This window comes from Ochotona curzoniae, unplaced genomic scaffold (genome assembly GCF_017591425.1).
Source record: "Ochotona curzoniae isolate NIBS_2020 unplaced genomic scaffold, NIBS_Ocur_1.0 contig_3819, whole genome shotgun sequence".
Taxonomy (NCBI): domain Eukaryota; kingdom Metazoa; phylum Chordata; class Mammalia; order Lagomorpha; family Ochotonidae; genus Ochotona; species Ochotona curzoniae.
This window is the reverse complement of record NW_024466004.1, coordinates 5,084,481-5,099,257: the sequence shown is the minus strand read 5'-3', so window position 1 is coordinate 5,099,257 and position 14,777 is coordinate 5,084,481. Positions and strand designations below refer to the sequence as shown.

At 54.2% G+C, this 14,777-nt stretch overlaps 1 protein-coding gene across 1 annotated transcript in view; it reads left to right on the top strand.

Annotated features, from left to right (window-relative positions):
• The window catches only part of KIF6 (kinesin family member 6), a 361,582-nt gene that overhangs the window by 336,597 nt on the left and 10,208 nt on the right, over nucleotides 1-14,777 (top strand). The window contains exons 17-19 of the mRNA XM_040983056.1: nucleotides 12,432-12,516; nucleotides 13,314-13,449; nucleotides 14,045-14,145. Coding sequence (XP_040838990.1) covers nucleotides 12,432-12,516; nucleotides 13,314-13,449; nucleotides 14,045-14,145 — 322 coding nt within the window. The remainder of the gene's footprint in view (nucleotides 1-12,431; nucleotides 12,517-13,313; nucleotides 13,450-14,044; nucleotides 14,146-14,777) is intronic.

The window sequence follows — 14,777 nt, the reverse complement described above, 5'->3', positions numbered from 1 at the left end:
CACACACCCAAGGCCTGCCCTCCAAGAGCCTCCAGTCCAACCAGGAAGAGTGGACAGACTTGGAAAGTAGCAACTCCTTTTACAACTTCAGATCCAGATCTGTTTGTTCTTCCATCCACGGTCCCCTTCCTGCAGGGACTACAGCTACTTCAACCTCGACCTCCCTCCAATGAAGCCTCCCTGACCTCTTCTCCCTAAGTCGGCTTTGCTTCTAGCTCCCTGCTTCCCTGGTAGATTGTGTTGCAATCGAACCCCTCATACAGCGATCCTCCATCCTAATGTGAGAGTGAAAGCTGAGTGCCATCAGGTTGACCTCTGTAAGCCCCAGCAGCTGGCACCAGCACCCAGCGGGCCAACTCCACGGCCATGCAAAGGCTGCCCCAGATGCCTTCCAGACGCACACATCTCGCAAAGGTGCAGCAAGACGTCAGACGTAAATAAAAGAAAGCCCATCGGAAAGAAGGAGTGAGTGCTTCTGGACCCCACAGCCAAACAAATTACAACACACAGGCAATAAATCTGGTGTGTGTCTGTCTCACCACTCTGCAAAAGGAGAAGGACCCAGAGCCACACAGTTTTCATTTTCTGACAGCAGGAAGCACACTAACTAATTTATCTGAAGAAATAGAATTTCTTCCTGGAACTAAACACAAGCCAGAATTTATCGCGTGAATCCTGCTGTAAAGGACACTGAGTGATGTCTTCAGCCGCAGTTTTACAGGAAACACCGAAGTGTTGTTCAACCAGATGATTCTTGTATCGACCCTCCATAAAAGCTACAGGCCTGACGTTCAAGCGTAACTCACCGAGCACATCTGTGCGAGCAGCCAAGACAGTATGACCCAGGTCCTCTGTTCCCCTTTGGTCCCACAAAACAGGGATCTAAGAAGCAAAACCCGCTCTGGGACTGTGGGCCACTGCCTCCTCTCTCCAAATGCCTCTGGTTCAAGTTTATAAGATGCATCCCACCATCAAGAACAAGAAGTACGAGGAAATATGTCTAAGACATCAGAGCATTAGGAGCTTCATAGAAGGAGTGGCCTTCCCTGGAAATGTCACCAAGGGCACAGGCCTGGGCTGGGTGTTGAGGAGCGGGCATAACCAGAGAAGAGAGGGGAGTGGTTGGGATGTGCATTGTGGTGGAGTGGGCGCACATATGATATGTGCTGTGGTGATATGCTATGTGTGTGACACATTGTAGGGGACATGTATATATGGTATCTAGCATGTGAGTGGTATGGGTATTGTGTGTGTGTGTAGAATGACTCATGGGGGTTCAATTTGAAGGAGTTGGGGACAAAGTTCAGCAACAAGATGGGCCAGCATGTGGAGGCCCTTGAATCTGAGCTTTCATCCGACAAGGCAGCAGAGTCACTGGACACATTTGGACAATGAAGTCTTAGGGGAGGCAAGCCACAGCACTCGCTCGGCTTGATGAGCACCTGCTCACCGACTGCTGCATGCATGCATCACCTACAGCAGCAGACTCCTTGCACCAGCACCCAGCTTTGCCCTCAGGTTTGGGCTTTCAGCTGAGGACCCTCGGGTTCTCCTGACTGTGAGTGAAACTGCCACGGACATCACCCAGTTAGATCTGGGATCAACCCTGGGGGTCTCCCAGCCGATCCCATGCCATGTGAGCCAACCTGGGCCCTTGGGGTTAAATGATCAAGTGATCACTTCCCTTGAGAAGCTCACAGAGGTATCCAGCTCAAGCAGTGCCCATCTTGCTCCACCTTTGCTCCTTGACCCAGTGTCTGTGGAAGCCTATCCTACAGGAGTGTGCTATGTCCTCTTATAGGTATGTTTCAGGTCCTGGCATAGAAGAAAGGCTGGAGCACTAACAGCAATTCATGTGTAAAACAAGGAAACATGCACTGACGTGAGCCTGGCAGGTCCCACGTGGCGCCTGGTGTTGTGCACCACAAACTACACACCTCCTGGGACCCAGCCTCTCCTTGCCATCGCCTCTCATCAACCACGGGCTCTGAAGGAAGGCAGACAAAGCCTCAGGGGAAGAGGGTTCTCTGTTGCCCTGGCGCTCTCCGGGTTTCAGCCTCGGAGCGGCTCTGTCTCTGGAACGGAATTGCCACAGCGACCTCTGGTGGCAATGCTGTTGCTGTCAGTGGGGGCTGCAGCTGCTGGTGGTGCCACCTTCGCCCGTGCAGGACAAATGTGAGGAAGCAGGAATCTTGACCAGCTTTTTGTAATTCTGCACTTAGGGACAACTCCTGCGAGGCAGCAGGAGGCTTTGCTTGCTGCCCATTGCCCCCCACCTTGCCCAGGTTTCCCTGAGCACCTGGCAAGATGGGGTATGTAACACCTGGACTGCCAGGGGCGGAGACAGAGCTAAAGGGGCCCTCTCCGCAGCCTCTAGCCAAGTGGTTTGCAAAGTGGACTATGCCTTGGCATAGCAAGGTGAGTGGAAGACAGTCAGCAGGCCAGCACGAGGGCCCCAGGATCTCTCTCAACTCCCTCAACCAGTGTGCAAAAACTGAACTCTGTGTGTGTAAAAGAAACTCACAGCTTTTTAAGAGATTTTAAAAAATGATTTATTTGAAAGACAGAGTGAGAGAGGAAGAGACCAAAAGAGGGAGAGACTGAAAGCAAGAGATCATCTTTCTGCTGATTCACTCCCCATGTGGCTGCAATAACCAGATCTAGTCCACACTGAAGCCAGGAGCTGGGGGAATTCTGTCTGGGTCACCCAGGTGGGCAGTAAGGATCTGAGCACCTGGGCCTTCTTCCACTGTTTCCCAGGCACATGAGCAGGAACCTGAAAGAAAGCTGAGCAGCCAGGACGCACATCAGAGCTCGCATGAGCTGCTAGTGTCACAGACAGTGACTTAACTTGCTCTGCCACAACACCAGCCCTGGAGCCATAGATTTTAACATGCCTTTCTCTCTTGAGAGCTATGGTTGTGCTTAAAACATTTCCAAAAGGAGCCCTTCTCCAGGGCTGTCCCAGGTCCCTCTGGCTTCACCTAGAGCTATGCATAAACATCCATGAAGGGACTTTCCCACTGGACAGTGAGTGTCCCACTCTGGGCACAGTGACTGGCACACAACAGGCCTTCTGGGCATGACTGTGAATAAAGCAATGAGATCCGGGGGGTCACTGACTGCCTTAGGTGTGCCTAAGCGGTGAAGGAGCTGTGTGCCTGGGATCCATCAGCTGCAAAGTGAGTTAGTTGGGCCAAGTGATGTCCTAACACTTGCTGAATGGGCAGATGGATTGTCTAACCCTTGTCAGCTCTCCAGGGACCACTGAGATGACCTGTGTGAATGCAGACTCCCCTGGGATACACAGGAAAGCCTCATTCCTTTGAGCCCTCGACCACCCAGGATCTTATTAGCACTTGTCAAAGCCATTCTTTTCATCATCCAGATGTGTAGAAATCGCAGGTGCCACTCGGAGCAAGTTGGGCATTTAGGAAATGTATCAAGGACAAAATCCCAAGCCCTTAACTTCATCTCGTAGATTAGAATAGACTGGTCAGCCCCTCCTTCTGTCCTGTCTTTCCTTTATACTTGATGAGAATCACTATTGGTGTTTGACAAATCAAGGCCTGAGGAAGGTCCTGGTGTTTCCTGGGAATAGTCTGTGGCATACGCAATGATCTGCATGAATTGTTTCCCATGTCTCCAGAGAAGGAGACATGATGAGTTTAGGCAAGCTCTATCAAAGGGAAGATCCAAGTGACAGGTGCCGTGTGTTCTGAGGAACCAACACAAGGCTTGCGGCGGTGTTGTGGAAGCTCCGCTGACTGTTGGGAAAAGCTTGAGGAAGCTGTTAAGGGCAAGAGCCTGCCTCAGGTGTACCAGGCCAGAGTGCACGTCCAAGGCAAACCATGGGCAGGTGCCACCCGGAAAGCAGAGCGGAACAGGTTCCTTTCCAGACAGAAGCACTGAGAAGCAAGAAGGGAATGACATACTTAAAGTCCCTGCACAGTCATTCGGGGATGATTCTAGAAATATCAGGAAAAGCTGAAGACAGGCAATCCCTGTGCCCTAGCAATCCCATTCCCAGGAACACCTGGCCAAGAAAGCGTCACACACACGCCCAAAGAGGTGCTCATCACAGAAGCTGTTGCTCTCCTAGTCGGAGTCACACAAACAAGCACAAGGGAAGGAGCAGACAGGCCTGCGGCCCCAGCAGGTGGCGGATACAAGAGCTCCAGCTGTGCTGTGGTCACGCAGAACACCACCGACTATCGAACGGGAGTCTACCAGATCTCCATGCAGCCCGGTGAACTCCTGTAAACGCCACAGCGGTGACAGAAAGGATGAAACGATCCTCGGTGACTGGCGTGATGCCATTCACGCAAAGCCCCACAACTTCAAGGCTATGTAATAAAAAAAAAGAGTGTGAAAGTCTCTCACATTCTCGATGTGCAACATCACATCTTCACAAAGATGCTAAATATATGTGTAGTTCAGGTAGACAGTTCAACAAATATTTACACGGGGAACCAATATGTCACCTCCTCTTGGACCAAGAAATAGCTCTGTCATGTTTAAGGGATGTTAGCGATAGAATGAGACTATAAAACAAAACGGAAAGGTGACCTACCATCAGGGCAGCATTCCCCATGTGGAAGAACTGTGTATCATCGCCCGTTCTTAGCAGCAGTGAGGACACCCCTTGGGATGCTCACTCACAACAGAATGACTAGGCTTGAGTTCCTGCACAGCTTCCCACCCCAGTTTCCTGGTAATGCACACCCCAAAAGGGAGCTGCGATGGCTCAAGTGCTGGAGTCCCCCGCCACCCATGTGGGAGACTCAGACTGAACTCCTGGCTCCTGGCTTTGGCCTGGCCCAACCCGGGAGACTGCGGGCACTTAGAGGGTGAACCAGTAAATGGTAAAGTGCTCTGTCTCTCTCTGCCTTCTTCTGATTCTTTGCCTTTCAAATAGAATCTTTTTTTTTTTTAAAGATTTATTTTTATTATTTTTTCATTGGAAAGGCGGATATACAGAGAGGAGAGACAGAGAGGAAGATCTTCCGTCCAATGATTCACTCCCCAAGTGAGCACAACGGGCCGATACTATGCCGGTCCGAAGCCAGGAGCCTCTTCCGGGTCTCCCGCGCGGGTGCAGGTTCCCAAAGCTTTGGGCTGTCCTCTGCTGCTTTCCCAGGCCACAGGCAGGGAGCTGGAAGGGAAGCGGGGCTGCCGGGATTAGAACCGGCGCCCATATGGGATCCCGGGCGTGCAAGGCGAGGACGTTTAACCACTTGCGTCACCGCGCCGGGCCCCAAATAGAATCTTTAAAAAGAATTTATTTTTTAAGATTTGTCGGATTTTTATTAGAAAGTCAGATCTGCAGAGAGGAGGAAAGACAGAGAGGAAGAACTTCCATCTGTTGATTCACTCCCCAAGTGGCCCCAATAGCTGAGCTGAGCCGATCTGAAGCCAGGAGCCAGGAGCCTCTTCCAGGTCTCCCACCCGGGTGTAGGGTCCCAAGGCTTTGGGCTGTCCTCAACTGCTTTCTCAGGCCACAGGCAGGGAGCTGGATGGGAAGCAGGGCTGCCAAGATTAGAACCAGTGCCCATATGGGATCCCCGTGTGTGCAAGGTGAGGACTTTAGCTGCTAGGCTACCATGACAAGCCCAAAGAGAGTTAATTAAAAAAAAAAAAAAAAAAAAAAGTAAAACTAAAACAACTGTGGGAAATGATTTAGATGGAAGTTTTTAAAATACAGAGATGGTGGAGGGTGTTACTGCTGTCATTTTCTGAACCTCTCAGGGTCTATAATGACATAATAATTCTCAGAAGTCGGTGGCGCAGTCAATATCAAGGATTCAGAGAGCAAACAGAAATCACTGCTTTGTGGATTCTTCGTGCTGAAGAGTGGCAGAAAATATGGATCCCCGTTCAGTTTGGATTCATCTCGGTTCTCCCCACTACCACCTGCAACGGGGTCATTTGCCTTGAAGCTGCTAACCGAACCCTTCCTTCCACCCCACCTCCCTTTTCCCCTGTGCTTCCTGGTGGGGACACACGCACTGCAGAGAGCTCCCTGGCCTTGTGGAGGGATGTGAGGCTGGGCTGGTGGGGGTTGCTTGTTTGTGCCCCTAAATCCTCACAGATGGGATAATTTTTCCTCTACAATCCACCTAGAAACTGAGCAACCTCCTACATAGCTCAGTTGTCACCCCTTGTCAATCACAAACAACACAAACAGCAACAAAACATGGCAGCATGACAGCGGCCCCAGTCGTCCAACGTTCACTGAAAGATGAGACTTCCCTCCCTTCCTCCAGCTAAAGCCACCTGTCAGAAGGAAAGGGACATGGTTCTCAGCTCCTCTCCCTCTAACTCACTTCCGCTGTTTACCTGCCAAGAGGTAGTCCCCCCAGAAGGGGTTGGGCAATAGGAGGAACAGAGGATGAGCCACTGGGTACAGTTGCACCTGACTGATGCTGCTGGGACGAGGCCTTGGACCCTTGAGGCCTAGTGGATCTTCAAGGCTGAGTATCCTTGCTTATTATGGCCCTTCTACAGGCCTCTAGCGGTGCCTCACTGGGCAAGACCCCAACCACAGCACATGCACCTCTCTCAGACACTCGTCCATCCACTTTGAGCAGGAAGCAGATAACAGCATACAAATTAGGTGCTAGGAAGAGAAATGAATAAAGGGCCCATTTGCCAAGATGTGAGCAGAATATACTGAAAAAGGGTACAGCCCAGAAATATAATAGTAGCAAGACAGGAAGCATCACTGACCCTAGGCCAAAGGCGCAAGAGAGTGAGCTATCCTTGGCACATGGAGACAGATGGACTATGTAGAAAGGCCCCGGCCGCGTGACAGGGGCTGTGGCCTCCAGTCAAGTCAGGGCTCTGGGTTATGGGTCCCTGCTGCAGAGATGTCTTGGGGAAGAAATACTTGGCTTCCTTCTGTTCTCACCCTGCAGCTGCTTGCCAGTGTGTGCCGGTCGCTGAGCCCAGGCAGAAGGCCACGGGCAAGGAAGGCCATCACTGTACTAGCTGGCCTCCTTGGAGGGTGGAGAGCAGAAGGGGGTGACAGAGGGTGGGAGAAGGATTCAAGGGAGCTTTTACATCTTTTATTTGTTTATTATTATTATTATTCATCTGGAAGAAAAAGGGAGGATCCATTTGCTGGTCCACCGCACCCCAAATGCCCCCAGCAGCCAGAGCTGGGCCAGGCACTGAAGCTAGGAGTGAGGACCTCAATCCAGGCCACTTGAAGCCATCACTGCTACCTCCCAGAGTCACATCAGCAGGAAGCTAGAGTCAGGAGCCCAAATCTGGGTGCCAAACCTCTGCCCTCCAATTCAGGACCTGGGTGTCCTAAACTGGCTTCTGAGCTGCCAGACGGAACACCTACCCCAGGCCTGCTGGAGGAGCTGAGCAGAGGTCCTGGAAAATCACTTTGTGCATCTCTGCCCTACCCCAAACCCAGGAGCACCAAGGTAGCTTCAAGCTCAGGACAGCAGTGTTTCCACCTCAGGCATCACAGGTCACACAAAGCAGGGCCTCTCCCTGCCCAGGGGGCTGGTTGCTGAACACTTAGCAGCACACCACCGTTCCACGGCCCCTCCCAGGTTGGGTCCATGGCTAGATTGGGTTGGGAACAGGCAACACAGCAGCAGAGCAGCTCGGCCCTCCTCACCCCTGCCCCCCAGCAAGTCTCAGGGGATCCTCCACAAGCTGCTGGAGGCTCTCCCAAGCTCCTCCCTGCCTCTAAGGAAGGAAGGAGACACACACACACACACACACACACACACACACACGCCTCCCCCTACCCCACCCCAAGGTGGGTGAGGTGGGCTCAAAACCAACTGTTCATTCTCTTTTAAGAAAATGCTCTCCAAACATTTGTCTTGGCCCTATCCTGAAACTGATGCCAACCTTTTGCTGGCCTGGCCAACTCATGCCATCTAACTTGGAAAGAGTGCCCAATTCCACCGTCTGTGTCAGAACTCACTCTCAATTCCAAGACATGATGGCAATCATTGCTGAATGAACAGACCGATTCACACACGGATGAGTTGTAGAGAGATTTCCCCAAAAGGACAGGAGGATGGCCTTACTGAGCACCCTCCACTCAATCCCTCAACACCCAGAAATACATCACCAATAAACCCATGAGATTTGACCAAACCCCACCAGTCACCCTCACGAGGTGTCTCTACAGCTAGATGTGTCCCAAGCACATGCAACACTGGTGGAGTCCAGCTGATAAAGGTTGAGGGGGGGCGCAGTTTCAGGGTTGCCGAGGCTCCTGCTGCTGACTCCCTGTGAAAAGCCACTGAGATCTAGGCTGGTGGCCACCACCAGTCAGTGAGGCTGTGCCACAGGCAAAGTGAGAAAGTCAGGGTGGGTTAGAGAGCAGGCAGGTACAGTCTGTACACAGTGGCAGGAGGGGAGCAAGGGACCTCAGCCTGGGAAAGAGGGAGGGTCCATGGGTCAGCTCCAGAGCTCGAGGGACCCGGAGTTGCTCAGAAAAGGGGGGAGTGAGAGGAAAAGGAGACAGTGCCTATTGCAACAGATATGAACATGAAGGGAATCAGCCCCAAGCTCGAGCGGCTCATCCAGATAGAACTGTCTTTACCATGTATGGAGTGAGTGTTCAAGGTCTCTCTTCCACTCATGACTAGCGCTCATGCTGCCTCTCTGCCTGTTGGTCACCCCCTCCACTGGAAACAAGACCCTGAGTGAGAGAAACCGCCATCACTGGTTCAGACCCGCAAAAAACCTGGCTGGTCCCGGCTGGAGGCAGGAGCTCAGAACTCGGTCTGATTCTCCCATATGGGTAGCAGGAACCCAACTACTGGAGTCCCCACCTCCCCGCCTCCCAGGATGCACATTTAGCAGGAAGCTAGAATAAGAAACAAAGCTAAGACTGGCATCCACTCATTGGGCTGTGGGATTGGGTGTCCTAAGCTGTGTCTTCACCTCCATGCACTCTCAGCAGCCATCCTCTGGGCTGTGTTCTGCTCTGAGCATGGCCAGGGAGATGGGCCAGACAAGCTCTGGGGATTCCAGGGCTGAACTTGAAGATGCCAGGCCCCAGTGCAGGGAGCAATTCCTCAGACACAGCAGGCCAGCTGCAGGTGCCATGTGGGACTAGGGCACAGAGTATGGGCAGTCAGTGGGTCAAGGGCAGGCCTCTCAGGCCAGCTGCCCCCCGACCCCACCCCGGGCACAGCCCAGGGCTTTCCCTCAGCTGCAGCCCCAGACCTGAAAGGCATTTGTGGAAGAGGGCCTGGCCTTCAAAGACCATGGACAGGTCACTCCAGGCGGACTCCAGCACTCTGCCCCATGGCTTCCATCGTGCACCAGGGGCAAATGCTGTAGACCAGGAGTTACAATCTCTAAGCTCTATGCTACTGTGGTGTGGCCCTCTCAGAGCCCAGGCTACCTGTCTGGAGGGGGAAAGGGGAGGTGAGATTCCTGATCCCTGTGGCAACTATGCGCCCCGTACTATTCAGGTTTCGTTGGGCTCCTACAGGGGCCAAGTGCAGACAGTCCAGCCATATGCAGAATATGTCTTCCTTGTCTCTGCTTTTGCCCCTTATCATAGTGCCTCCCTGTAGTCAGGAGGGCTGGCAGGGGTGTAGGGCCATGCCGGCTGCCACACATGGTGCCTATGCAGACTTCTGCAGGCCCTGCGTCTCAGTAACTCCTACACATAGTTCTTGGCAGTGGACTGGAAGGCTGAAACTACAATTCTTAGGGGAGGGGGTGTGCATCCTCAGCCATGGTGGGGGTGGGAGGAGCCTGCTGGCAAGTTCAAGCTTTGCAGCTCTGGAGGAGGGCCTGGCTGTCTCTGCACTTCCCCAAGCTCCTTAAGTGATGCTCATGGCATCCCCGGTTGAGAGTCACCGAACCAAAGAGATGAGATTCTGCACACTTCACACATTGGATGACTCTGTGTGTGTGTGTGTGTGTGTGTGTGTGTGTGTGTGTGTGTGTGTGTGTGACAGAGAGAGCGTGCGCATGGAAAGTGGGAGGAGCAGTCACAGGAATGCTTGTAGCTGTAGCCACGGCTGCAGGAGTGGCTCGGGGGTCCTGACTTGGCCTTCCCAGCAGGAGCCCTCCTGTGCTTGCACGGCCCACAGCCCAGAGACAAGGTTGTCCTGGGACCGTGCCTGCCCTCAGCTTGAAGCCCCAGTGGCTCTCCACTCACTCCTGCTGTGACATACAGGCCCGCAGGAGCCAAGAGGAGGCAAAGCCCTTCTCTTGTTTTTGGTTGCCTCGGAGCCAGCTGTTTCCACGGATTAACAGGGACTCCCACAGGCCAGCCAGGACCGTGTCCTCCAGTGCTGTCCGCACCACAATCCTGCCTCAGTCAGGTGACTGCAGGTTGGTCCTGCCCCCTGGCCCGAGGTCCAGGGCAGCCGTGGCCTACAAAGTCCCAAATGTCCTTCCATTCCTCCCTCCCCCTCTGCTCCTGCTCAGCGCCTCTTGTCTGGCTCCATGGGAGCGCCCAGGCCTCCCTCTCTCCAGAGGGGCCTGAGAAGCCAAGTCTGGCAGCCAGCGCCGGCCTCCTGCTGGGCTACAATGCACTTCTCTAAGCAGACATCACCTCTGGCCACAGAACCACTGAGGTTGTCATGACGACCCTAGGGGAATTCATGTCCCCAAGGATATGCTGTGCCCTCATGGCCACCCCACCCCCAGGCATCCCCTGCTCCAGCCTCCTTTCCCACATCCCTGCACCAGGCTGGCGCATCCTGGCGCCACTCACATTGACCGTTCCTAAAGCAGCTTTGTCTCGATGAGAAAAGAACTGTGTGACTGAGCTGCCCAGAGGAAAGCACTTATCATGCTATTCTTCTGTTTGGAACCCGCCAGCCTCTGAGTCCTCGCTAAGGCCCACAAGTTCCTACTGTTCCCGCCTCAGTTCCCCCATCCTTTGCCCTCACTGCCCCTTCCCACATCAGCCACCCCAACAATGACCCTGTCACTATTCCTCAGGTGCACAAGCCCCTGCCATCATTCACTCTGCACCCTGCTTTCTGCACGCTGGTCCCCTCCTTTCCCTCTGGTCCCCTCCCCTGACCTGACCGCACTACCTCATACAACAGCCTAACACCTTATCCATCTTCATCTTTCCTCATAGTAGCTTCTGACCTCTGGCATCACATCGGAGACCCCGTTTTTCTGCTGGGTTCATGTCAGAGGTTCAGGGAGCCCTGGGGCGGGGGGTGACAAGAAGCAGGGTCAGGGGCTCCCCATCGCTGGGACACTTTGGGCAGAAAGCAGAATGTGATAATCTCAGCGCTTGAACATGGATTTGAACTACACAGATCCACTGTGACACAGATTGGTTTTGTTTTGGGGAATCTGTAGCAATATGAAAAACAACAAGACGAGAGGTGACCCTGTAGCCTAGAAATACTGAAAGCAATTAAGCAAAAGCCAGGGGCCTGGTGCTGCTCCAGGTCTCCTGCATGGGTGCAGGGAGGCAAGCATTCAGCCTACCTTCTGTTGCTTGCCTGCGTATGTTAGTTAACATGCTGGATCCAAAGTGGTGCAGCCAGGACACAGACCCACACCCATATGGGACGCTGGTGTCACAGGCGGTGGGTTTACTTGCTATGCTACCATGCTGCCCCAGAGATGCAGTGTTGAACCACAGCTGAGGAAAGCTAGCTGGCACTTGCACGGCGGCTGTAGGAGTCCCAGAGCCACCTCCTACTATTGCTGCAGAATCAAAACTTGTGCCTGGGTCTCTCACTGTGCAGGACCTAGATGCCCCTCTCCACTTGCTGTTCAGGGGTTACCTGTAAAGGGAATTTTTTTTAAAATCCAAGCCCCCTTAAGAACAAGTTTGGATGTGTACCTGGTTCCTAAAGTCACCATCATGACTCAGACAAGTGCACGCCCTGGACCACAGCGTCCTTAAGGGTAAAGTAGGACTTTACCCACTTAGCTCAAACAATGACTCGGAGGAGGAGTGAGCCTGATTCTGCCCATAAAGAGCTTGGGCTGTAGCCCCCAACCTGGAGTCCAGAGCAGGGCTGTGATGTCCCAGGGTCTCCCGTGGGCCTGGGAAGTGCATCACAGCTACACAGAAACTGTTGGGGGAACCAACAGGTCCCACACCCCAGGCTGGGGAAGGACCAAGTCCAGACCGGCAACACAAACACTCTGGGAGCAGGCTGGTTGGTGTCTGTGGGAGCAGCGGAAGCAGGGTTCAGTTCTTCCCCACGCCCTGCCAGGGTCCTCAGTCCCAAGTGCTGATCAGGCGGTCCAGCCACAGCTGCGGGACAAAGAGGAGGGAGAGTAATTCTAGAAGCACCCTCTCTGGTGCTCAGTGAGTGAAGGATGCCCTCCTGTGGCCCCCGGCTTCCCTTTCCTGCTGGGATGCACTTGAACTCTATCTCACCCAAACATCACACCCTTCCTTCTGCCTGACTTCTCCCCCAAGTTACCTACCAGCACCCTCCTTCCCACAGGCATCTCAGAGCACACAGCCGCACCCACGGCGTCAGATCCACGGGAAGAGAAGCTGCGATCCCAGCTGGAGGAGGAGAAGACAAGGTACCCTTCCTACGGGCCAGGCACAGCTGGGCCTCGACCTCCAGGAGCTGTCAAGGGCAGGGTAGAGAGGCCAACCCCCAACCCAGAGCCCTGAACTACTCAGGGAGGTGGGTCCAGCGGCTGGGTCCTAAAACCATGCGAAATGAGCAGGCCCCAGGAAGTGTGAGTGAGGGCAGGCCTAACACAACCAAGGCCAAGTCAGCCCAGGAAGTAGTTGGTGTTGTCTGCTGCTGCCACCCGGTGGAGTCCAGAGGTATGACCATGGGGAGGCCCTCACCTTTCCAGTCCTGATCTCTATGTGGTTTCCTAGTCCTGGTCCCCAGGGGCAGGCGAGGGGAGAGAGCTGTTCACTGCCAAGCTTCTGCAACACAGGCCCTGCTCCCTTTCAGCCCTCCCTGTGTGCTACTGCAAGACAGCCATATGCTGCAGGCATTGGGCACAGTGGCTGGGATGCGGCTCTGACACCTAAATAGCAGTGCCAGCTGGAGTCCAAGCCACACTTTCAAGTCTGCCTTCCTGGTGAGTTGATGAGGCAGACCCTGGACACAGTAGGTGATGTTTTGAGTACTTGGGTCCCTGCCATCCAAATGGGAAACCTGGGTAGAGTTCCTGGCTCTGTGCTTCAGCCTGGCACAGCCCCTGGCTGTTAGAGGCTTTCAGAGAGTGAACCAGCACATGGAAGATCTCTCTCACCTTGCACTGTCTCTGTCATTCTGCTTGCCAAGTACATGATCACCATAAACAAACATTTGAAGAGGAAAAAGACAGGAGTACCGAGTCTTGTGATTCCACGGCAGGTATAAAGCCATGTTCACGCGCCTGAAAGCCCTGAAGGTGGAGATCGAGCACCTGCAGCTGCTCATGGACAAAGCCAAGGTGAAGCTGCAGAAAGAGTTTGAAGTCTGGTGGGCAGAGGAAGCCACCCAACTGCAGGTACAGGGCAGGGCAGGGGCAGGTACGGGGCAGGGCAGAGCAGGGGCAGGGGAGGGGCAGGGCAGGGACAGGTGCAGGGTAGGGCAGGGCAGGGCAGGGCAGGGACAGGTGCAGGGCAGGGGAGGGGCAGGGGCAGGTGAAGAGCAGATGCAGGGCAAGGCAGGGGCAAGGGAGGGGCAAGGCAGGGTAGGGGCAGGGCAGGGACAGGTGCAGGGTAGGGGCAGGTACGGGGCAGGGCAGAGCAGGGGCAGGGGAGGGGCAGGGCAGGGGCAGGTGCAGGGCAGAGCAGGGCAGGGCAGGGCAGGGGCAGGGCAAGGCCGGCAGGGCTTCAAGGAGGAGGATACTTCAGAAGGCTCAGAGAAATGATTTGAAAAACAGTGAGTTTTCTTTGGTACCAAAAAAAAAAAATTGGAAACTCACATATGTGTGGGGTCTGCAAAAAAAAAATCATGGAAGAGGCATATTATGAAAATACTACATGGGTTAAAAAACAAACAAAACCCTCGCAGCGCCTTTTGCCGCTGAAGAAATGTGCCCAGGACTCTCTCATGTCCACAGACCCAGGCTAACGCTCTGGTACTTCCTGGGCCAACAGGTAGATTCTCCAGGGGCGAGTTCACTTGACCACGTAAAGCCGTATCCCCACACGTCCGAATCCAAGCATGAGCAGCCCCACCTTCCCTCTGCTGCTGCCAGGTAAGCCGGGGTGCCCAAAAGGGGTTCCACCCACTCCTGCTGCCTCAGTGTGTGTCCCAGATGAAGGGCCCCTTGTGTTGTTGTATTAGGACTACACCAGGAGCTCGTGAGCTCAGTGGGGTGCCGACCCCTCGGCCCCTCATGCTGGCAGCCAACAGACTACTGCCATGGGATTCAAAAAAGGAAGTTGACACCCTGGAATCAGAAGAAGGGGCCGTATGGGAGACTAGGGAGGGGGTTAAAGTGACACAGGAGATAGGTACCCCACCAGGGTACAGGGAACAACTGTGAGGGACTGTGTCCTAGCAAGGGCCAGATAAGCTATGGGAGCCTTCCCAAGCCCACCACAAGGTCGCCCACCATCCCTAAGTGATGGGACGGCCCAGCAGGGACCCTTCATCCCTGTCCAATCATACAGTGGAACCCGCGGCTCAGGGCTCCATCACTCCCCGGCCCTGAGATGGGCGGCTCTGGGCCTCACTGCCCGCAAAGAGCGGGCCTTTTCTTGGGCGTGGCAGAGCGGAGCTCTGACCTGCAGGAACAGACACAGCTTTCCAAGAATCAGCCCGATGGACCCTAACCTCGCTGTGATGGGAGAGCCGCAGGAAAGCCTCAGCCCTCCCTCCGGGCCT